This window comes from Pogoniulus pusillus, unplaced genomic scaffold (assembly GCF_015220805.1).
Source record: "Pogoniulus pusillus isolate bPogPus1 unplaced genomic scaffold, bPogPus1.pri scaffold_94_arrow_ctg1, whole genome shotgun sequence".
Classification (NCBI taxonomy): Eukaryota; Metazoa; Chordata; class Aves; order Piciformes; family Lybiidae; genus Pogoniulus; species Pogoniulus pusillus.
Genome location: NW_026974735.1, coordinates 158,224 through 181,793, shown reverse-complemented (window position 1 = coordinate 181,793; position 23,570 = coordinate 158,224). Strand labels below are relative to the sequence as shown.

Here is a 23,570-nt window from a genome sequence, read left to right as displayed (position 1 = left end):
AGCCGCGCCGGGATCTCGTCCTCGCAGCTTCCGGGCTCCGTTGTTGGGCGGCCCCAGGCTCCCGCCCGCCCCGTCCGGCCGCGGGCAGTGGGCACCGGGAGCTGGCGGAGACGCTCCGGGATGGAGCCGCGGAAGGAGCTGGGCCAGAGCCGCGCCGGGAGCGAAACGCAGCAGGAAGAGAAGGAGAAGGAGGTGAAAAAAGAGCCAGAGGAGGAGGAGGAGGAGTGGGGGGGGGAGAAGGAGGAGGGGAAGGCAAAGGCGGAGGTGAAGGAGGAGAAGGAGGAGCAAGATCAGGAGGAAGAGAAAGAGCAGCAGGAGGAGGAGGAGGAGGAGGAGGGAAAGGCAAAGACGAAGGTGAAGGAGGAGAAGGAGGAGGAAGATCAGGAGGAAGAGGCGGAGGAAGAGAAAGAGCAGCAGGAGGAGGAGGAGGAAGAGGAAGAGGAAGGTAAAGTTTTCGCTTCCCCCTCCGTGCCAGGCAAGCAGTGCCCCGAGTGCGGGCAGAGCCTCCTGCCCGCCTGGCAGCCGGGGGGGCAGCGCTGCCCCCAGCCTGGCACTCCGCACTTCATCTGCAGCCGCTGCGGCCAGAGCCGCTCCGACCTCTTCTGGTGGCAGCAGGAGGGCACCCAGCCGGAGGAGCCTAAGCTGCGCTTGGGCTGCGCTGAGAGCGGCAAAACCTTCGCCAGCAGCTCTGCCCTCAGCCGCCACTGCCAGACCTATGCCGGGAAGAAGTTCCCCTGCCTCGAGTGCGGGAAGAGCTTCGCCAAGAGCGCTGCCCTGCTCCAGCACTGGCACCTGCACACCGGCGAGAGGCCCTACGGCTGCGGCGAGTGCGGCAAGAGCTTCACCAGCAGCGCTAACCTCAGGTGCCACCGCCGCATCCACAGCGGGCAGAAGCCCTTCCGCTGCGGTTACTGCGGCAAGACCTTCGCCCGCAGCTCTTCCTTCATCCTGCACCGCCGGAGCCACACCGGGGAGAAGCCTTTCAGCTGCGGCTACTGCGCCAAGAGCTTCACCAGTTTGTCCGGGCTCAGCTTGCACCATCGCGGCCACACCGGGGAGAGGCCTTACAGCTGCGGCGACTGTGGCAAGAGCTTCACCAACACCACCTCCCTCAGGGTTCACCGCCTCCTCCACACCGGCGAGAAGCCTTTCAGCTGCGGCGCCTGCGGCAAGCGCTTCGTCACCAGCTCCGCGCTCAGCTGCCACCGGCGCATCCACACCGGGGAGAAGCCGCACATGTGCGGCGCCTGCGGCAAGAGCTTTATCACCAGCTCGGCTCTCAGGTGCCACACTCGCACCCACACCGGGGAGAAGCCCTACAGCTGCGGGGACTGCGGCAAGAGCTTCGCCCACAGCTCTTCTCTGAGCTGCCACCGGCTCCTTCACACCGGGGAGAAGCCCTACAGCTGCGGGGACTGCGGCAAGAGCTTCACCAGCGCCTCCAGCCTCAGCCTGCACCACCGCGTCCACACGGGAGAGAAGCCCTACGGCTGCGGGGACTGCGGCAAGCGCTTCACCAACAGCTCTGCTCTCAGAAGTCACCGCCGCATCCACACCGGGGAGAAGCCCTACAGCTGCGGTGACTGCGGCAAGACCTTCGTCAGCAGCCACGGCCTCAACTACCACCGCCTCATCCACACCGGGGAGAAGCCCTACAGCTGCGGCCGCTGTGGCAAGAGCTTCGCCCGCATCTCTACCTTCAGCCTGCACTACCGGATCCACACCGGGGAGAAGCCATACGGCTGCGGCGAGTGCGGCAAGAACTTCACCACCCTCTCCAGCCTCAGCTTGCACCACCGCATCCACACCGGGGAGAAGCCCTACAGCTGCCGTGACTGCGGCAAGAGCTTCACCAACCTCTACAGCCTCAGCCTGCACCACCGCGTGCACACGGGAGAGAAGCCATACATCTGCGGGGACTGCGGCAAGAGCTTCACCACCACCTCTCATCTCAGCTGCCACCGCCGCATCCACACCGGGGAGAAGCCCTACATCTGCGGCGACTGCGGCAAGAGCTTTGCCAGCAGCCATGGGCTCAACTATCACTACCTTGTTCACACCGGAGAGAAGCCCTACAGCTGCGGTGTCTGCGGCAAGAGCTTCACCAGCGGCTCCACTCTGAACTACCACCACCGCATCCACACCGGGGAGAAGCCCTACACCTGCGAGGACTGCGGCAAGAGCTTCACCACCAACTCTTCTCTCACCTGTCACCGGCGAGTGCACAGTGGGGAGAAGCCGTACAGCTGCGGGGACTGCGGCAAGAGCTTCAGAACCAGCTCCACTCTGAGCTATCACCGACGCAGCCACACCGGGGAGAAGCCCTACAGCTGCGGGGACTGCGGCAAGAGCTACACCACCAACTCCTCCCTCACCTTTCACCGTCGCATCCACACCAGGGAGAAGCTGTAGAGCTGTGGTGACCGTGGCCAGAGCTTTGCCAGCAGCTGTGGTCTCAGCTCTCACCGTCACCTTCACACCGGGGAGAAGCCGTAAGGCTGTGGGCACTGTGGCAAGAGCTCCTGGTACGAGCGCGACCTGGACCTGCCCCTGCGCAGCCGCAGCCACCAGAAGGTCATAGGATAAGAGAATCATTGTGGCTGGAACAGGACCTCAAGGACCATCCGGTCCCAGCGCCCTCCCCCTGCCATGGGCAGGGACTCCTCGCTATGCTTCCAATGGTTCCCTGCTCCCAGTGCCACCGGGAGGTGCCCAGCAGCCATGGCGCCCTCCTGGCAACGCTGGTGCCAGGGAGGGCTGCCGGTGGAGGTGGAACTTCACCTGGGGTTTTGGTGCCCGGGGATGTGGGGTGGCTGCACCAGTAACGCCAGCTGCTGCCATGCCATGCCCAGCCACAGCCCTGAAACGTGCCTTGTTTGGGGGAGGGGAATCAGAGGGCTGGGGCCCAAAGCGGTCTCCATAGGCCCTGCTAGGTGATGTCACCATCATCACCGTCACCAATCCTCACCAAGACCAGCACTGGCTTGGTACACACTCAGGGATGAAGCAACTGTTGCATGTGGCTGCAAGTCATGGACTCCATGGAAAATGTGCCTGGAGCAGGGAACAGTCCCAATAAAAGACTTCCCAAGGCTCCTGCAAGTTCTTCCAACTCAATCCAGACAGAATTTGCCTCCCCCAGAAACCAAAAAGCTGCATCCAAGCTGCTCTTGACTGCAGCCGAACCTGGAGCAGCGGCAGTGGCGCTTACCGGGCAATGACAGGCAGGGAGCATGCAAGGTGTGCACGGCTGTGCCGTGGGCAGGGACTCCTCACTATGCTTCCAATGATTCCCTGCTCCCAGTGCTACCAGGAGGTGCCCAGCAGCCCTGGTGCCCTCCTGGCAACGCTGGGGCCTTTGGTACAGGCAGCTTGGCACTTGGCCCCCTCGGGCTCAAAGGGCTTTGAACCAGGGAGAATCCTTCAGACCCTGGGACCCCCCCCCCCCGGAGGCATGGGTGTTGTGAAGGAGGGAATTAATGTGGCTGAGTCAGGGATTTGTACCAAAATAGATATTTATTTCCCCAAAAACCCACCCCAAAAATTGGTTGCAGAAAGGAATTCAGTTTTAATGACCAGATTCAGCTGGTGTGAGAAGATCTGCAGGATGCCACCGACAGTTGGACTGTTCTGGCAGTCAGGAGGTGGAAAAGGCTTGGGCTGTTATTTGATAGCCTTTTTTTCCTTCACAATGAAGCTGGAGGGCAGATGTGGCTGGGTTGGAGGGCAGAAGGGCTCTGCAGCGGGACCTTGACCGCCTGGACAGATGGGCAGAGGCCAAGGGGATGGTGTTCAATAGCTCCAAGTGCAGGGTGCTGCACTTTGGCCACAACAACCCCATGCAGAGGTACAGGCTGGGGTCGGAGTGGCTGAGAGCAGCCAAACAGAGAGGGATCTGGGGGTGCTGATTGATACCCGCCTGAACATGAGCCAGCAGTGTGCCCAGGTGGCCAAGAGAGCCAGTGGCATCCTGGCCTGCATCAGGAATGGTGTGGCCAGCAGGAGCAGGGAGGTCATTCTGCCCCTGTACTCTGCACTGGTTAGACCTCACCTTGAGTCCTGTGTTCAGTTCTGGGCCCCCCAGTTTAGGAGGGACACTGAGATGCTTGAGAGTGTCCAGAGAAGGGCGACGAGGCTGGTGAGAGGCCTTGAGCACAGCCCTATGAGGAGAGGCTGAGGGAGCTGGGATTGTTTAGCCTGGAGAAGAGGAGGCTCAGGGCAGACCTTATTGCTGTCTACAACTACCTGAGGGGAGGTTGTGGCCAGGAGGAGGTTGCTCTCTTCTCTCAGGTGGCCAGCACCAGAACAAGGGGACACAGCCTCAGGCTGTGCCAGGGGAAATTTAGGCTGGAGGTGAGGAGAAAGTTCTTCCCTGAGAGAGTCATTGGCCACTGGAATGGGCTGCCCGGGGAGGTGGTGGAGTCGCCGTCCCTGGAGCTGTTCAAGGCAGGACTGGACGTGGCACTTGGTGCCATGGTCTGGCCTTGAGCTCTGTGGTAAAGGGTTGGACTTGATGATCTGTGAGGTCTCTTCCAACCTTGGTGGTACTGTGAGACTGTGACACTGTGACACTGTGGTACTGATCTCTAAGGTGGGAACCCCAAAGGAGGGAAGTCCCCCAGCATTTATACTCTCCCTAGACACAGAGCTGAGTTATCACTGCCCAGGCGCGAAGACCACAGCCAATCCCAGCCCGATTCCAGCACGGGCACTGCACAGGCACCCCTCGTGCTGGACGGGCCCCTTGCTCTGCCCCTTCACACCTGCAGGGCAGGGCGGGGGGAGGGGAAAGAGGTCTTTTCACGCCTTTCCCCCTCCCATTCAAACCACAGAGGGAGAGGAATTTGGGGGTATACAGGACTTCAGGACAGTGGGTGACAGAAACACCTGGAGCCAGGGGCAGGTTGTGAAGCCCTGGAGCCCGAGGCAGATGTGCATGCCCTGAGGCTTGCTTCAGGTGTGGCTTCTGCTGGCCAAGCAGGGCGAGTGGCAACTGCTTGGCGGCGAGGGGTGACGCTAGGGCAGAGTGCTTAGAGAGCTGCTTAGGAGAGACAGACTCGGAGTGGGGGGGGGCTGCTTGGGACAACTGCTGGAGAAGTGTCTGCTGGGAGAGGGGGAGGCTCCTACCTGCCGTGAGGAGCCTCTGCCTGCGCTGCCTCCTCGCCGTGGCGTAGGCCTGGCAGAGAGGAAAGCTTCCACCGACAGGCACAGAGCTGCTGGTGTGTGAGGTTCTCCTGCAGTCCTCTGTCCAGTCGTGGCGCCCTCGACACAGGGACCTGAGGATGCTGAAGAAGCCGCACGGCCCTAAGAGATATCAGTGGCATCGCTGCCACCAGCAACCCCAGTGCCACCGGCAACCCCAGTGCCACCGGCAACCCCAGTGCCACCAGCAACTCCAGTGCCACCGGCAACCCGAGTGCCACCAGCAACCCCAGTGCCACCGGCAACCCCAGTGCCACCGGCAACCCCAGTGCCACCAGCAACCCCAGTGCCACTGGCAACCCCAGTGCCACCGGCAACCCGAGTGCCACCAGCAACCCCAGTGCCACCGGCAACCCGAGTGCCACCAGTTACCCCAGTGCCACCAGCAACCCCAGTGCCACCGGCAACCCCAGTGCCACCGGCAACCCCAGTGCCACCGGCAACCCGAGTGCCACCAGCAACCCCAGTGCCACCGGCAACCCGAGTGCCACCAGTTACCCCAGTGCCACCAGCAACCCCAGTGCCACCATCAACCCCAGTGCCACCAGCAACCCCAGTGCCACCGGCAACCCCAGTGCCACCAGCAATCCGAGTGCCACCATCAACCCCAGTGCCACCAGCAACCCGAGTGCCACCAGTTACCCCAGTGCCACCGGCAACCCCAGTGCCACCGGTAACCCCAGTGCCACCAGTTACCCCAGTGCCACCAGCAACCCCAGTGCCACCGGTAACCCCAGTGCTACCGGTGCCAGCAGCTGCCCTGGTGCCATCGCTCGCTGTTTCCAGGCCGAGCTCCCAAACCACCTTTCGCTTACAGAAACAGTGAGGGCCTGGAGCTGAGAGAGCAGAGGGGGGAATCGGAGCTATCGCGACAGAGCAGCTGCGGGATCTTTGCCTTGCAGCTCCCCTGTTAGACGGCCTCGGGCTCTGCCCGCCCCGTCCGGCCGAGGGCAGTGGGGACCATGCGTTAGCAGCAGGCAGAGATCCCTCCCAGCATGGAGCCGCAGAAGGAGCTGGGCCAGAGCCGTGCTGGGAGCGAAACGCAGCAGGAAGAGAAGGAGGAGGAGAAAAGAGAGAAAGAGGAGGAGGAGGAAAAGGCAGAGGAGGAAATAGCAGAGAAGGAGGTGAAAGAGGAGAAGCAGGAAGACGAACAGAAAGAAGTGAAAGAGCAGCAGGATGAAGGTGAAGGTAAAGCTGCTGCGGACCCCTCTGTGCCAGGCGAGCAGTGCCCTGAGTGCGGGCAGAGCCTCCAGCCTGCCTGGCAGCCGGGGAGGCAGCAGTGCCCCCAGCCTGGCACCCAGCGCTTCATCTGCACCCACTGCGGCCAGAGGCACCTCGCTATAGATCAGGTTGATCAGTGCCACACCCAGCTTGGCCTTCAAGACCTCTATGGAAGTGACTTCCACCACCTCCCCGGGCAACCTGTGCCAGTGTCTCACCACCCCCATGGTGAATAGCTCCTTGCTAACATCCGACCTGCATCTACCCACTCCTGGGTTTGCTCCGTGTCCCCCCCAGTCCTATCCCTACCTGACACCCCAAAAAGTCTCTCCCCAGCTTCCCTGCAGCACCTCTCAGATACTGGAGCAAACCTTCTGGGATCTCCATCCCCCCCAAGTCCTATCCCTACCTGACACCCCAAAAAGTCCCTCCCCAGCTTTCCTGCAGCACCCCTCAGATACTGGAGCAAACCTTCTGGGATCTCCATCCCCCCCAGTCCTATCCCTACCTGACACCCCAAAAAGTCTCTCCCCAGCTTTCCTGCAGCACCCCTCAGATACTGGGAGGCCACAAGAAGGTCTCCCTGGAGCCTTCTCCTGAGCTGCCCCAACAGCCTCAGGGAGTCCTCATAGCAGCAGCTCGAGATCCCTCTGCTCATCCTCCTGGCCCTTCTCTGGACACTTCCCACCACCTTCAGATCCTTGTCATAGAGGCTCCAGACCTGGACACGGTACCCTTGATGAGGTCTCAGCAGAGCAGAGGGGCAGAATCCCCTCCCTCACCCTGCTGCAGGAGGTCTCATGATGGCAGGAGAACCATCACCAAACTTCCTGAGGTCCTGCTCGCTTGAGTCCTCACCTGTAGCCAAGTCTGCGGCTGTGGAGCATCTAACACAAGGATCAGGACCAGCTGCAGCACCGGCGCAGCCCTCAGAGCCAACAGCATCCTCAGCGCCAACAGCATCCCCAGCGCCAAGAGCATCCCCAGCGCCAAGAGCATCCTCAGCGCCAAGAGCATCCTCAGCGCCAAGAGCATCCCCAGCGCCACCAGCAGCCCCAGCGGCAGGACCTGCCGCAGCGCCGACGCTCCACCAGGCCAGGCAGAGCTCCCAAACGAGCCTTTGTATACAAAAGCAGTGGAGGGGTTCGGACTCCAGAGAGCAGGGCGGGGATCGGAGCTATCGCGACAGTGTTAGAGCCGCGCCGGGATCTCGTCCTCGCAGCTTCCGGGCTCCATTGTTGGGCGGCCCCAGGCTCCCGCCCGCCCCGTCCGGCAGCGTGCAGTGCGGACCGGGTGGTGGCAGCGGTCAGAGGTCCCCCCAGTATGGAGCCGCAGAAGGAGCTGGGCCAGAGCCGCGCCGGGAGCGAAACGCAGCAGGAAGAGAAGGAGGAGGAGGAGAAGAAAGAGAAAGAGGAGGAGGAGGAAAAGGCAGAGAAGGAGGTGAAAGAGGAGAAGCAGGAGGGAGTGAAAGGGCAGCAGGAGGAAGGTGAAGGTAAAGCTGCCGCGGAGCCCTATGTGCCAGGCGAGCAGTGCCCCGAGTGCGGGCAGAGCCTCCCGCCTGGCTGGCAGCCGGGGAAGCAGGAGTGCCCCCAGCCTGGCACCCAGCGCTTCATCTGCACCCACTGCGGCCAGAGGCGCTCCAGCCTCAGGCGGCGGCAGCGGGGAGGCGCCCAGGCGGGCCCCAAGCTTGGTATGGTGTGCGATGAGTGTGGCAAGAGCTTTGCCACCAGGTCTGGTCTTAGCCGGCACCGCAACATCCATGCTGAAAAGAAATCGTTCCCCTGTGGTGAGTGTGGCAAGAGCTTTGCCAGCAGGTCTGGTCTTAGCTGGCACCGCAACATCCATGCTGAAAAGAAACCGTTCCCCTGCCGTGAGTGTGGCAAGAGCTTTGCCAGCAGGTCTGGTCTTAGCTGGCACCGCAACATCCATGCTGGGAAGAAACCCTTCCCCTGCCGTGAGTGTGGCAAGAGCTTTGCCAGCGGCTCTGGTCTCAGCCGGCACCGCAACATCCATGCTGGAAAGAAACCGTTCCCCTGCCGTGAGTGTGGCAAGAGCTTCACCAGTAGCACAGCTCTAATCCAGCACTGGAACGTCCACACCGGGGAGAAGCCTTACAGCTGCCGTGTCTGTGGCAAGAGCTTTGCCAGCTGCTCGTCTCTCTGCGCTCACCGCCTCACCCACACTGGCGAGAAGCACTTCAGGTGTGGTGAGTGCGGCAAGACCTTCACCATGAGTTGCCTGCTGAAGCGTCACCACCGCCTGCACACCGGGGAGAAGCCTTACAGCTGCGATGACTGCGGCAAGAGCTTCACCACCAAATCCCAGCTAACCAGCCACCACCGCATCCACACCGGCGAGAAGCCGTACAGCTGCGGTGACTGCGGTAAGAGCTTCCAAGACAGCTCTACTCTGACCAGCCACCGCCGCCTCCACACCGGCGAGAAGCCCTTCAGGTGCAGTGACTGCGGCAAGACCTTCACCACGAGTCGCCTGCTGAAGCGTCACCGCCGCCTGCACAGCGGGGAGAAGCCATACAGCTGCGGTGACTGTGGCAAGAGCTTCACCACCCGCTTTAATCTCACTCAACACTTGAACCTCCACACCGGGCTGAAGCCCTATATCTGTGGTGACTGTGGCGCGGGCTTTGCCCGCAGCTATACTCTCAAGCATCACCGATGGATGCACACCGGGGTGAAGCCGTACAGCTGCGGGGACTGCGGCAAGAGCTTCACCACCAACTCTTCTCTCACTTGTCACCGGCGTATTCACAGCGGGGAGAAGCCGTACAGCTGCGGGGACTGCGGCAAGAGCTTCACCACCAACTCTTCTCTCACCTGTCACCGGCGTGTGCACAGTGGGGAGAAGCCGTACAGCTGCTCGGACTGCGGCAAGAGCTTCACCATCGTCACCCATCTTGAAATTCACCACCGCGTTCACACCGGGGAGAAGCCATTCCACTGCGGGGACTGCGGCAAGAGCTTCAACACCAAATCCCAGCTGACCAAACACCGCCGCCTCCACACCGGGGAGAAGCCGTACAGCTGCGGGGACTGCGGTGAGAGGTTCAGGTCCATCAGTTCTCTGAAGTGGCACCGTCGCATCCACACCAGGGAGAAGCTGTAGAGCTGTGGTGACCGTGGCCAGAGCTTTGCCAGCAGCTGTGGTCTCAGCTCTCACTGTCACCTTCACACCGGGGAGAAGCCGTAAGGCCGTGGGCACTGTGGCAAGAGCTCCGGGTACGAGCGCAACCTGGACCTGCCCCTGCGCAGCCGCAGCCACCAGAAGGTGATAGGATAAGAGAATCCTCGTGGCTGGAACAGGACCTCAAGGACCATCCGGTCCCAGCGCCCTCCCCCTGCCATGGGCAAGGACTCCTCGCTATGCTTCCAATGGTTCCCTGCTCCCAGTGCCACCGGGAGGTGCCCAGCAGCCATGGCGCCCTCCTGGTAACGCTGGTGCCAGGGAGGGCTGCCGGTGGAGGTGGAACTTCACCTGGGGTTTTGGTGCCCGGGGATGTGGGGTGGCTGCACCAGTAACGCCAGCTGCTGCCGTGCCACGCCCAGCCACAGCCCTGAAACGTGCCTTGTTTGGGGGAGGGGAATCAGAGGGCTGGGGCCCAAAGCGGTCTCCATAGGCCCTGCTAGGTGATGTCACCATCATCACCATCACCATCACCAATCCTCACCAAGACTAGCACTGGCTTGATACACACTCAGGGATGAAGCAACTGTTGCATGTGGCTGCAAGTCAGGGACTCCATGGAAAATGTGCCTGGAGCAGGGAACAGTCCCAATAAAAGACTTCCCAAGGCTCTTGCAAGTTCTTCCAACTCAATCCAGACAGAATTTGCCTCCCCCAGAAACCAAAAAGCTGCATCCAAGCTGCTCTTGACTGCAGCAGAACCTGGAGGCCTCCTCGAGCTCTTCCTCCCCCTAGCAGCCACCTCAGCTCCTCAAAGTCATAGACCCACAGAAAGGTTTGGGTGAGAAGGGACCTTCCAGAAGGTCTTGTTCCAACCCCTCTCCTTCCTGGGCAAGGAGACCTTCCCCTCGAGCAGGTTGCTTAAGGTCTTGTCCAGCCTGGTCTTGAGAGGCTTCAGGGAGGGCTCATGGCTGTGTCCAAGCAGCTCCACCTGGAGCTGGAGGAAGCGGAGAGCTCTGAGGCATGAGAAGACCAAGGGCAGAAAGAGGTCCCCACGCAGAGGCTGTGGCTCAGCTAGTCCAGGCTACAATCCCCTGGGGCAGGGCTGGGGGGCAACCAGCAGAGACAGAGGTCGGGGGCTGGGGAGAGTACAAGCAGCAGAAGGTCTCAAGGCTGCTGGAGAAGCAGCAGCAATCTGTGTGAGGTCCTGCTCGTCAGAGTCCTCACCTGCAGTGCTGTGTCCAGCTGTGGAGCATCCAACACAAGGACCTGGTCCTTGACCTGGACCTGGAGGAGTAGCAGCACAGCCCTCAGTGCCACCGGTAAGGCCGGTGGCAGCAGTGCGGTGAGTGGCAGCAGCTGCCGCAGCGCCGTCGCTCCACGAGGCCAGGCAGAGCTCCCAAACGAGCTTTTGTTGACGGAAGCAGTGGGGGGGTTGGAGCCGAGAGAGCAGGGCGGGCATCGGAGCTATCGCGGCAGTGTTAGAGCCGCGCCGGGATCTCGTCCTCGCAGCTTCCGGGCTCCATTGTTGGGCGGCCCCAGGCTCCCGCCCGCCCCGTCCGGGCCTGGGTGGTGGCAGCGGGCAGAGATCCCCCCCAGTATGGAGCCGCAGAAGGAGCTGGGCCAGCGCCGCGCCGGGAGCGAAACGCAGCAGGAAGAGAAGGAGGAGGAGGAAAAAGAGAAAGAGGAGGAGGTGAAAGAGGCGGCAGAAGAGAAAGAGCAGCAGGAGGAAGGTGAAGGTAAAGCTGCCGCGGAGCCCTATGTGCCAGGCGAGCAGTGCCCCGAGTGCGGGCAGAGCCTCCCGCCCGGCTGGCAGCCGGGGAAGCAGCAGTGCCCCCAGCCTGGCACCCAGTGCTTCATCTGCACCCACTGCGGCCAGAGGCGCTCCAGCCTCCGGCGGCGGCAGCAGGAAGGCGCCCAGGCGGGCCCCAAGCTTGGTATGGTGTGCGATGAGTGTGGCCAGAGCTTTGCCAACATCATTGGTCTCGCGGAGCACCTCGAAATCCATGCTGGGAAGAAACGGTTTCCCTGTGGTGAGTGTGGCAAGAGATTTGCCCGCAGGTCTGGTCTCAGGAGGCATCTCAACATCCATACTGGGAATAAACCGTTCTCCTGCCGTGAATGTGGCAAGAGCTTTGCCAGCAGCACTGGTCTTACGGAGCATCTCAACATCCATGCTGGCAAGAAACCATTCTCCTGCCGTGAATGTGGCAAGAGCTTTGCCAGCAGGTCTGGTCTCAGCCGCCATCTCAACGTCCATTCTGGGGAGAAACGGTTTTCCTGTCGTGAGTGTGGCAAGAGCTTTGCCAGCAGCTCTAGCCTTAGCCAGCACCGCAACATCCATGCTGGGAAGAAACCGTTCTCCTGCTGTGAATGTGGCAAGAGCTTTGCCAGCAGCTCTGGTCTTACAGAGCATCTCAACATCCATGCTGGCAAGAAACCGTTCTCCTGTCGTGAGTGTAGCCAGAGTTTTGCCAGCAGGTCTGGTCTCAGCCGCCATCTCAACATCCATTCTGGGGAGAAACGGTTTCCCTGTCGTGAGTGTGGCAAGAGCTTTGCCAGCAACTCTGGTCTTATGGAGCATCTCAACATCCATGCTGGGAAGAAACCGTTTTCCTGCCATGAATGTGGCAAGAGCTTTGCCAGCAGGTCTGGTCTCAGTCGCCATCTCAACATCCATTCTGGGGAGAAACGGTTTTCCTGTCGTGAGTGTGGCAAGAGCTTTGTCAGCAGCTCTGGCCTTAACCAGCACCGCAACACCCATGCTGAGGAGAAACAGTTCCCCTGCCGTGAGTGTGGCAAGAGCTTCACCACCAGCACTGCTCTAATCCAGCACTGGCATGTCCACACCGGGGAGAAGCCTCACAGCTGCAGTGTCTGTGGCAAGAGATTCACAACCCGCTTTAATCTCCTGGAGCACTTGAACCTCCACGCAGGGGCGAAGCCATACACCTGTAGTGTCTGTGGCAAGAGCTTTACCCACAGGTCAACTCTCATGCAGCACCGATGGATCCACAGTGAGGTGAAGCCGTACAGCTGCAGTGACTGCGGCAAGGGTTTCCTGTACAAGGTCCAACTGACCAAGCACGAACGGCACTGCAGCCACCAGGAGATGAAGAGCTCCAGCAAACCTCCCAGGGGTCCTCTCAGCCAGGGCCATGAGCAGGAGGATCAGGAAGGGGAGAAAGAGCAGCAGGAGGAAGGTGAAGCTAAAGCTGTCGTGGACCCCTCTGTGCCAGACGAGCAGTGCCCCATGGAGCAGCAGGGAGGCGCCCAGCCAGGCACCAAGCTGCAGTTGGGCTGCAGTGAGAGTGGCAACTGCTTTGCCAGCAGCTCTGCCCTCAGCCAGCTCCAGCAACTCCAGCCTAGGAAGAAGTTCCCCTGCAGTGACTGCGGCAAGAGCTTTAGCAGCAAAATGGCTCTGAGATTTCACCGCAACATGCACGCTGGGGAGAAGCCTTACAGCTGTGACAAGTGTGGCAAGAGCTATGCCAGCAGCTCTACTCTCAGACTGCACCGCCAAAACCATGCTGTGAATAAGAAGTTCCCCTGTGACAAGTGTGGCAAGAGCTTCGCTGTCAGTTCCTACCTTCTCCGTCACCGCCTTACCCACACCGGGGAGAAGCCGTACAGCTGCGATGTCTGCGGCAAGAGCTTTGTCCACATCTCTGCTCTCAACTGTCACCGTCTCCTCCACACCGGGGAGAAGCCGTACAGCTGCGGTGACTGCGGCAAGAGCTTTATCCACATCTCTGCTCTCAACCGTCACCGTCTCCTCCACACCGGGGTGAGGCCGTACAGCTGTGGTGAGTGCGGCAAGAGCTTTGTCCACATCTCTGCTCTCAAGCGTCACCGTCTCCTCCACACCGGGGTGAGGCCGTACAGCTGTGATGACTGCGGCAAGGGCTTCAGGAGCACCACTGACCTCAAAATGCACCATTGCACTCACACCAGGGAGAAGCCTTCCACTGCGGTGAATGTGGCAAGAGCTTCACCACCAATGACAGGCTGATCACTCACCGCTTGAGCCACGCCAGGGGGATGCCATAGATCTGCAGTGACTGTGGCAAGAGCTTTCTCTACAGGCACGCTCTCACTCGTCACCGCTTCATCCACACCAGGCTGGACCCATTCAGCTGCACTGAGTGTGGCAAGACCTTCGGCAGCATCACCAATCTCAAAGGTCAGCACCGCATTCACACCGGGGAGAAGCCATTCCACTGCGGTGACTGCGGGAAGAACTTCACCACCAAAGCCCAGCTGAACAGTCACCACCGCATCCACACCGGGGAGAAGCCGTACAGCTGTGCCGACTGCGGCAAGAGCTTCCGGCATCAGTCTGCCCTGACCATGCACTTGCGCAGCCGCATCCAAAAGATGAGCGGCAACCAAGCGTCCAAGAGTTCCCAATCCCAGTGACACCAGGAGATGCCCGGCAGTCGTGTGCCACTCCTGCCAACCAACACTGGTGCCAGGATGCCCTGCTGATAGAGCTGTCCCAACCGGGATCGTTTTGCTGGGATTTGCTGTCCTGGGATGCGGGCGGCTGCGCCAGTAGCAGCGGTAACACCAGTTGCTGCTGTGCCATCCCCAGGCAGAGCCCTGAAACGTGCCTTGTTTGGGGGAGGGGAATCAGAGGGCTGGGGCCCAAGGCGGTCTCCATAGGCCCTGCTAGGTGATGTCACCATCATCACCGTCACCAATCCTCACCAAGACCAGCACTGGCTTGGTACACACTCAGGGATGAAGCAACTGTTGCATGTGGCTGCAAGTCAGGGACTCCATGGAAAATGTGCCTGGAGCAGGGAACAGTCCCAATAAAAGACTTCCCAAGGCTCTTGCAAGTTCTTCCAACTCAATCCAGACAGAATTTGCCTCCCCCAGAAACCAAAAAGCTGCATCCAAGCTGCTCTTGACTGCAGCCGAACCTGGAGCCCTCGTGGAGGTCTTTCCCCCCCCAGCAGCCACTTCAGCTCCTCAAATTCATAGACCCACAGAAAGGTTTCGGTGAGAAGGGACCTTCCAGAAGGTCTTGTTCCAACCCTTGTCCTCCGTGGGCAAGGAGACCTTCCCCTCGAGTAGGATGCTCAAGGTCTTGTCCAGCCTGGTCTTGAGAGGCTTCAGGGAGGGCTAATGGCTGTGTCCAAGCAGCTCCACCTGGAGCTGGAGGAAGCGGAGAGCTCTGAGGCATGAGAAGACCAAGGGCAGAAGGAGGTCCCCACGCAGAGGCTGTGGCTCAGCTAGTCCAGGCTACAATCCCCTGGGGCAGGGCTGGGGGGCAACCAGCAGAGACAGAGGTCGGGGGCTGGGGAGAGTACAAGCAGCAGAAGGTCTCAAGGCTGCTGGAGAAGCAGCAGCAATCCGTGTGAGGTCCTGCTCGTCAGAGTCCTCACCTGCAGTGCTGTGTCCGGCTGTGGAGCATCCAACACAAGGACCTGGTCCTGGACCTGGAGGAGTAGCAGCACAGCCCTCAGAGCCACCGGTAAGGCCGGTGGCAGCAGTGCGGTGAGTGGCAGCAGCTGCCGCAGCGCCGTCGCTCCACGAGGCCAGGCAGAGCTCTCAAAGGAGCTTTTGTTGACGGAAGCAGTGGGGGGGTTGGAGCCGAGAGAGCAGGGCGGGGATCGGAGCTATCGCGGCAGTGTTAAAGCCGCGCCGGGATCTCGTCCTCGCAGCTTCCGGGCTCCATTGTTGGGCGGCCCCAGGCTCCCTCCCGCCCCGTCCGGGCCCGGGTGGTGGCAGCGGGCAGAGATCCCCCCCAGTATGGAGCCGCAGAAGGAGCTGGGGCAGAGCCGCGCCGGGAGCGAAACGCAGCAGGAAGAGAAGGAGGAGGAGGAAAAAGAGAAAGAGGAGGAGGTGAAAGAGGCGGCAGAAGAGAAAGAGCAGCAGGAGGAAGGTGAAGGTAAAGCTGCCGCGGAGCCCTGTGTGCCAGGCGAGCAGTGCCCCGAGTGCGGGCAGAGCCTCCCGCCCGGCTGGCAGCCGGGGAAGCAGGAGTGCCCCCAGCCTGGCACCCAGTGCTTCATCTGCACCCACTGCGGCCAGAGGCGCTCCAGCCTCCGGCGGCGGCAGCAGGAAGGCGCCCAGGCGGGCCCCAAGCTTGGTATGGTGTGCGATGAGTGTGGCCAGAGCTTTGCCAGCATCATTGGTCTCGCGGAGCACCTCGAAATCCATGCTGGGAAGAAACGGTTTCCCTGTGGAGAGTGTGGCAAGAGATTTGCCCGCAGGTCTGGTCTCAGGAGGCACCTCAACATCCATGCTGGGAATAAACCGTTCTCCTGCCGTGAATGTGGCAAGAGCTTTGCCAGCAGCACTGGTCTTACGGAGCATCTCAACATCCATGCTGGGAAGAAACCGTTCTCCTGCCGTGAATGTGGCAAGAGCTTTGCCAGCAGGTCTGGTCTCAGCCGCCATCTCAACATCCATTCTGGGGAGAAACGGTTTTCCTGTCGTGAGTGTGGCAAGAGCTTTGTCAGCAGCTCTGGCCTTAGCCAGCACCGCAACATCCATGCTGAGGAGAAACCGTTCTCCTGCTGCGAATGTGGCAAGAGCTTTGCCAGCAGCTCTGGCCTTAACCAGCACCGCTACACCCATGCTGAGGAGAAACAGTTCCCCTGCCGTGAGTGTGGCAAGAGCTTCACCACCAGCACTGCTCTAACCCAGCACTGGCATGTCCACACCGGGGAGAAGCCTCACAGCTGCAGTGTCTGTGGCAAGAGATTCACAACCCGCTTTAGTCTCCTGGAGCACTTGAACCTCCATGCAGGGGTGAAGCCATACACCTGTAGTGTCTGTGGCAAGAGCTTTACCCACAGGTCGACTCTCATGCAGCACCGATGGATCCACAGTGAGGTGAAGCCGTACAGCTGCAGTGACTGCGGCAAGGGTTTCCTGTACAAGGTCCAACTGACCAAGCACGAACGGCGCTGCAGCCACCAGGAGATGAAGAGCTCCAGCAAACCTTCCAGGGGTCCCCTCAGCCAGGGCCATGAGCAGGAGGATCAGGAAAGGGAGAAAGAGCAGCAGGAGGAAGGTGAAGCTAAAGGTGTCGTGGACCCCTCCGTGCCAGACGAGCAGTGCCCCATGGAGCAGCAGGGAGGCGCCCAGCCAGGCACCAAGCTGCAGTTGGGCTGCAGTGGGAGTGGCAACTGCTTTGCCAGCAGCTCTGCCCTCAGCCTGCTCCAGCAACTCCAGCCTAGGAAGAAGTTCCCCTGCAGTGACTGCAGCAAGAGCTTTAGCAGCAAAATGGCTCTGAGATTTCACCGCAACATGCACGCTGGGGAGAAGCCTTACAGCTGTGACGAGTGTGGCAAGAGCTATGCCAGCAGCTCTACTCTCAGACTGCACCGCCAAAACCATGCTGTGAATAAGAAGTTCCCCTGTGACAAGTGTGGCAAGAGCTTCGCCGTCAGTTCCTACCTTCTCCGTCACCGCCTTACCCACACCGGGGAGAAGCCGTACAGCTGCGATGTCTGCGGCAAGAGCTTTGTCCACATCTCTGCTCTCAACTGTCACCGTCTCCTCCACACCGGGGAGAAGCCGTACAGCTGCGGTGACTGCGGCAAGAGCTTTATCCACATCTCTGCTCTCAACCGTCACCGTCTCCTCCACACCGGGGTGAGGCCGTACAGCTGTGGTGAGTGCGGCAAGAGCTTTGTCCACATCTCTGCTCTCAAGCGTCACCGTCTCCTCCACACCGGGGTGAGGCCGTACAGCTGTGATGACTGCGGCAAGGGCTTCAGGAGCACCACTGACCTCAAAATGCACCATTGCACTCACACCAGGGAGAAGCCTTCCACTGCGGTGAATGTGGCAAGAGCTTCACCACCAATGACAGGCTGATCACTCACCGCTTGAGCCACGCCAGGGGGATGCCATAGATCTGCAGTGACTGTGGCAAGAGCTTTCTCTACAGGCACGCTCTCACTCGTCACCGCTTCGTCCACACCAGGCTGGACCCATTCAGCTGCACTGAGTGCGGCAAGACCTTCGGCAGCATCACCAATCTCAAAGTTCAGCACCGCATTCACACCGGGGAGAAGCTGTAGAGCTGTGGTGACCGTGGCCAGAGCTTTGCCAGCAGCTGTGGTCTCAGCTCTCACTGTCACCTTCACACCGGGGAGAAGCCGTAAGGCCGTGGGCACTGTGGTAAGAGCTCCTGGTACGAGCGCGACCTGGACCTGCCCCTGCGCAGCCGCAGCCACCAGAAGGAGATAGGATAAGAGAATCATCGTGGCTGGAACAGGACCTCAAGGACCATCCGGTCCCAGCGCCCTACCCCTGCCATGGGCAGGGACTCCTCGCTATGCTTCCAATGGTTCCCTGCTCCCAGTGCCACCGGGAGGTGCCCAGCGGCCATGGCGCCCTCCTGGTAATGCTGGTGCCAGGGAGGGCTGCCAGTGGAGGCAGAACTTCACCTGGGGTTTTGGTGCCCGGGGATGTGGGGTGGCTGCACCAGTAACGCCAGCTGCTGCCGTGCCATGCCCAGCCACAGCCCTGAAACGTGCCTTGTTTGGGGGAGGGGAATCAGAGGGCTGGGGCCCAAAGCGGTCTCCGTAGGCCCTGCTAGGTGATGTCACCATCATCACCGTCACCAATCCTCACCAAGACCAGCACTGGCTTGGTACACACTCAGGGATGAAGCAACTGTTGCATGTGGCTGCAAGTCAGGGACTCCATGGAAAATGTGCCTGGAGCAGGGAACAGTCCCAATAAAAGACTTCCCAAGGCTCTTGCAAGTTCTTCCAACTCAATCCAGATTGAATTTGCCTCCCCCAGAAACCAAAAAGCTGCATCCAAGCTGCTCTTGACTGCAGCAGAACCTGGAGCCCTCCTGGAGCTCTTTCCCCCCCCAGCAGCCACCTCAGCTCCTCAAATTCATAGACCCACAGAAAGGTTTGGGTGAGAAGGGACCTTCCAGAAGGTCTTGTTCCAACCCTTGTCCTCCGTGGGCAAGGAGACCTTCCCCTCGAGCAGGTTGCTCAAGGTCTTGTCCAGCCTGGTCTTGAGAGGCTGCAGGGAGGGCTCATGGCTGTGTCCAAGCAGCTCCACCTGGAGCTGGAGGAAGCGGAGAGCTCTGAGGCATGAGAAAACCAAGGGCAGAAGGAGGTCCCCACGCAGAGGCTGTGGCTCAGCTAGTCCAGGCTACAATCCCCTGGGGCAGGGCTGGGGGGCAACCAGCAGAGACAGAGGTCGGGGGCTGGGGAGAGTACAAGCAGCAGAAGGTCTCAAGGCTGCTGGAGAAGCAGCAGCAATCTGTGTGAGGTCCTGCTCGTCAGAGTCCTCACCTGCAGTGCTGTGTCCGGCTGTGGAGCATCCAACACAAGGACCTGGTCCTGGACCTGGTGGAATAGCAGCACAGCCCTCAGAGCCACCGGTAAGGCCGGTGGCAGCAGTGCGGTGAGTGGCAGCAGCTGCCGCAGCGCCGTCGCTCCACGAGGCCAGGCAGAGCTCCCAAAGGAGCTTTTGTTGACGGAAGCAGTGGGGGGGTTGGAGCCGAGAGAGCAGGGCGGGGATCGAAGCTATCGCGGCAGTGTTAGAGCCGCGCCGGGATCTCGTCCTCGCAGCTTCCGGGCTCCATTGTTGGGCGGCCCCAGGCTCTCGCCCGCCCCGTCCGGGCCCGGGTGGTGGCAGCGGGCAGAGATCCCCCCCAGTATGGAGCCACAGAAGGAGCTGGGCCAGCGCCGCGCCGGGAGCGAAACGCAGCAGGAAGAGAAGGAGGAGGAGAAAAAGGAGAAAGAGGAGGAGGAGGAAAAAAAGGCAGAGAAGGAGGTGAAAGAGGCGGCAGAAGAGAAAGAGCAGCAGGAGGAAGGTGAAGGTAAAGCTGCCGCGGAGCCCTGTGTGCCAGGCGAGCAGTGCCCCGAGTGCGGGCAGAGCCTCCCGCCCGGCTGGCAGCCGGGGAAGCAGCAGTGCCCCCAGCCTGGCACCCAGCGCTTCATCTGCACCCACTGCGGCCAGAGGCGCTCCAGCCTCCGGCGGCGGCAGCGGGGAGGCGCCCAGGCGGGCCCCAAGCTTGGTATGGTGTGCGATGAGTGTGGCAAGAGCTTTGCCAGCATCATTGGTCTCGCGGAGCACCTCGAAATCCATGCTGGGAAGAAACGGTTTCCCTGTGGAGAGTGTGGCAAGAGATTTGCCCGCAGGTCTGATCTAAGGGAGCACCTCAACATCCATACTGGGAATAAACCGTTCTCCTGCCGTGAATGTGGCAAGAGCTTTGCCAGCAGCTCTGGTCTTAGGGAGCATCTCAACATCCATGCTGAGAAGAAACCGTTCTCCTGCCGTGAATGTGGCAAGAGCTTTGCCAGCAGGTCTGGTCTTAGCCACCACTTCAACGTCCATTCTGGGGAGAAACGGTTTTCCTGTCGTGAGTGTGGCAAGAGCTTTGCCAGCAGGTCTGGTCTTAGCCACCACTTCAACGTCCATTCTGGGGAGAAACGGTTTTCCTGTCGTGAGTGTGGCAAGAGCTTTGCCAGCAGCTCTGGCCTTAGCCAGCACCGCAACACCCATGCTGAGGAGAAACAGTTCCCCTGCCGTGAATGTGGCAAGAGCTTCACCACCAGCACTGCTCTAATCCAGCACTGGCATGTCCACACCGGGGAGAAGCCTCACAGCTGCAGTGTCTGTGGCAAGAGTTTCACCACCCGCTTTAATCTCCTGGAGCACTTGAACCTCCACGCAGGGGCGAAGCCATACACCTGTAGTGTCTGTGGCAAGAGCTTTACCCGCAGGTCGACTCTCATGCAGCACCGATGGATCCACAGTGAGGTGAAGCCGTACAGCTGCAGTGAATGCGGCGTGAGTTTCCTGTACAAGTTCCAACTGACCAAGCACGAACGGCGCTGCAGCCACCAGGAGATGAAGAGCTCCAGCAAACCTTCCAGGGGTCCCCTCAGCCAGGGCCATGAGCAGGAGGATCAGGAAGGGGAGAAAGAGCAGCAGGAGGAAGGTGAAGCTAAAGCTGTCGTGGGCCCCTCTGTGCCAGACAAGCAGTGCCCCATGGAGCAGCAGGGAGGCGCCCAGCCAGGCACCAAGCTGCAGTTGGGCTGCAGTGAGAGTGGCAACTGCTTTGCCAGCAGCTCTGCCCTCAGCCAGCTCCAGCAACTCCAGCCTAGGAAGAAGTTCCCCTGCAGTGACTGCGGCAAGAGCTTTAGCAGCAAAATCTCTCTGGGATTTCACCGCAACATCCACACTGGGGAGAGGCCTTACAGCTGTGACGAGTGTGGCAAGAGCTATGCCAGCAGCTCTACTCTCAGACTGCACCGCGAAAACCATGCTGTGAATAAGAAGTTCCCCTGTGACGAGTGTGGCAAGAGCTTTGCCGTCAGTTCCCAACTTCTTCTTCACCGCCTTACCCACACCGGGGAGAAGCCGTACAGCTGCGATGTCTGCGGCAAGAGCTTTGTCACCAACTTCTCTCTCAGCTGCCACCGTCGCTTACACACCGGGGAGAAGCCGTTCAGCTGCGGTGACTGCGGCAAGAGCTTTGTCCACATCTCTGCTCTCAAGCGTCACCGTCTCCTCCACGCCGGGGTGAGGCCGTACATCTGTGATGACTGCGGCAAGGGCTACAGCAGCACCACTGACCTCAAAAAGCACCATCGCACTCACACCATGGAGAAGCCATTCCACTGCGGTGAATGCGGCAAGAGCTTCACCACCAATGACAGGCTGATCACTCACCGCTTGTGCCACGCCAGGGGGATACCATAGATCTGCAGTGACTGTGGCAAGAGCTTTCTCTACAGGCACGCTCTCACTCGTCACCGCTTCGTCCACACCAGGCTGGACCCATTCAGCTGCACTGAGTGTGGCAAGACCTTCGGCAGCATCACCAATCTCAAAGTTCAGCACCACAACCACACCAGGGAGAAGCCGTACAGCTGTGCCGACTGCGGCGAGAGCTTCCGGCATCAGTCCGCCCTGACCATGCACCTGCGCAGCCGCATCCAAAAGATGAGCGGCAACCAAGCGTCCAAGAGTTCCCAATCCCAGTGACACCAGGAGATGCCCGGCAGTCATGTGCCACTCCTGCCAACCAACACTGGTGCCAGGATGCCCTGCTGATAGAGCTGTCCCAACCGGGATCGTTTTGCTGGGATTTGCTGTCCTGGGATGCGGGCGGCTGCGCCAGTAGCAGCGGTAACACCAGTTGCTGCTGTGCCATCCCCAGGCAGAGCCCTGAATTGTGTTCTCCACAAGCTCTGCCAGATGATGCGCCAGCACTGGCTTGGTGCACTCAGGGATGAAGCAACTGTTGCATGTGGCTGCAAGTCAGGGATTCCATGGCAAATGTGCCTGGAGCAGGGAACAGTCCCAACAAAAGACTTTCCAAGGCTCTTGGCAAGTTCATCAATCTCAATCCAGACAAAATTTACCCCCCTGGGAACCCAAAAGCTGCATGCAAGCTGCTTTTGACTGCAGCTGAACCTGGAGCTCTCCTGCCGCTCTTTCCCCCCCAGCAGCCACCTCAGCTCCTCAAAGTCATAGACACAGAGGAAGGTTTGGGTTCTGTTCAAGCTCTTATTGATGCTCCGGTGCAGGGGATTGAGTCCAGCAGCAGTCAGTTTGCAGATGGCACCAAGCTAGGAGCTGCTGTGGAGCTGTTGGAGGGTAGGAGAGCCCTGCCGAGGCACCTTGCCAGGCTGGATGGGCGGGCCCCTGTACCCACCACTGGTCAGGCCACACCTTGAGTGCTGTGTCCAGTTCTGGGCCCCTCAATTCAAGAGAGATGTTGAGGTGCTGGAAGGTGTCCAGAGGAGGGAAACTAAGCTGGTGAGGGGCCTGGAACACAGCTGGTGAGGAGAGGCTGAGAGAGCTGGTTCAAGAACTGGCTGGAGAGTCATGCCCAGAGAGTGGTGGTGAATGGTGCCACATCCAGCTGGCAGCTGGCACTAGTGGTGTCCCCCAGGGATCAGTGCTGGGCCTCATCCTGTTCAATATCTTTACTCATGATCTGGAGCAGGGGATTGAGTTAGTTTGCAGATGGCACCAATCTAGGAGCAGCTGTGGAGCTGTTGGAGGGTAGGAGAGCCCTGCAGAGGGACCTTGCCAGGCTGGATGGGTGGGCAGAAGCCAATGGGATGAGACTGAACAAGGCCAAGTGCAGGGTTCTACACTTTGGCCACAACAACCCCAAGCAGCACTACAGGCTGGGGCTAGAGTGGCTGAGAGCAGCCAGGCAGAGAGGGCCTGGGGGTGCCGGTAGAGAGGAGCTGAAGATGAGCCAGCAGCATGCCCAGGTGGGCAGCAGAGCCAATGGCATCCTGGGCTGGCTGAGGATCAGTGTGGCCAGCAACACTCCAGTCTGGATACAGTGTGGCTGAGAGCAGTGCTGGGGAGGGGAAATGAACTGACGTGAGATGATGTTCTCCAAAATGAATCCTGATGATTGATTTTGCTACTCAGACCTCTGCCACCCCCCTCCCACCACTATGAATTTCAATGGTATTTTGGGTCTGACACGGAGATGGAAACATTCTGTGGCTAATAACCAGGTCTAGGAATAAGCAGCAAAACAAAGGAACATCAACTGAGCTGACAGAGAAGGTTCCCACGGTCAAACGCCGCTTGCGGCCGATACAGTCTCACAGTATCACCAAGGATGGAAGAGACCTCACAGATCATCAAGTCCAGCCCTTTAGCACAGAGCTCAAGGCCAGACCATGGCACCAAGTGCCACGTCCAATCCTGCCTTGAACAGCTCCAGGGACGGCGACTCCACCACCTCCCCAGGCAGCCCATTCCAGTGTCCAATGACTCTCTCAGTGAAGAACTTTCTCCTCACCTCCAGCCTAAATCTCCCCTAGCGCAGCTTGAGGCTGTGTCCTCTCGTTCTGGTGCTGGCCACCTGAGAGAAGAGAGCAACCTCCTCCTGGCCACAACCACCCCTCAGGTAGTTGTAGACAGCAATAAGGTCTCCCCTGAGCCTCCTCTTCTCCAGCCTAACCAATCCCAGCTCCCTCAGCCTCTCCTCGTAGGGCTGTGCTCAAGGCCTCTCCCCAGCCTCATTGCCC

General features: G+C 60.2%; 4 protein-coding genes and 1 pseudogene across 4 annotated transcripts; all 5 read left to right on the top strand.

The window, feature by feature from the left end:
* The first annotated feature begins 44 nt into the window (after positions 1–44).
* Positions 45–10,234, top strand: LOC135174619 (zinc finger protein 721-like; annotated as a pseudogene).
* Positions 10,235–11,164: 930 nt separating this feature from the next.
* On the top strand, positions 11,165–13,710 carry LOC135174605 (zinc finger protein 345-like). The gene has a single exon (XM_064141938.1). The coding sequence runs from the start codon at positions 11,165–11,167 to the stop codon at positions 13,574–13,576; it is 2,412 nt and encodes an 803-aa protein (XP_063998008.1). The 3' UTR covers positions 13,577–13,710.
* On the top strand, positions 13,615–14,400 carry LOC135174604 (gastrula zinc finger protein XlCGF67.1-like; the record flags this gene model as incomplete). Its single annotated transcript, XM_064141937.1, has 1 exon — positions 13,615–14,400. A coding segment is annotated over one exon (369 nt), but the record flags the coding sequence as incomplete, so codon positions are not given.
* Positions 14,401–14,685: 285 nt separating this feature from the next.
* Positions 14,686–18,288, top strand: LOC135174621 (zinc finger protein 850-like). Its single transcript, XM_064141956.1, has one exon. It carries the CDS (start codon positions 15,325–15,327, stop codon positions 17,398–17,400), a length of 2,076 nt encoding a protein of 691 aa, XP_063998026.1. The 5' UTR covers positions 14,686–15,324; the 3' UTR covers positions 17,401–18,288.
* Positions 17,916–23,319, top strand: LOC135174603 (zinc finger protein 850-like). The gene is made up of 2 exons (XM_064141936.1): positions 17,916–17,929; positions 19,155–23,319. Exons 1-2 carry the CDS (start codon positions 17,916–17,918, stop codon positions 21,265–21,267), a joined length of 2,127 nt encoding a protein of 708 aa, XP_063998006.1. The 3' UTR covers positions 21,268–23,319.
* Positions 23,320–23,570: the final 251 nt, after the last annotated feature.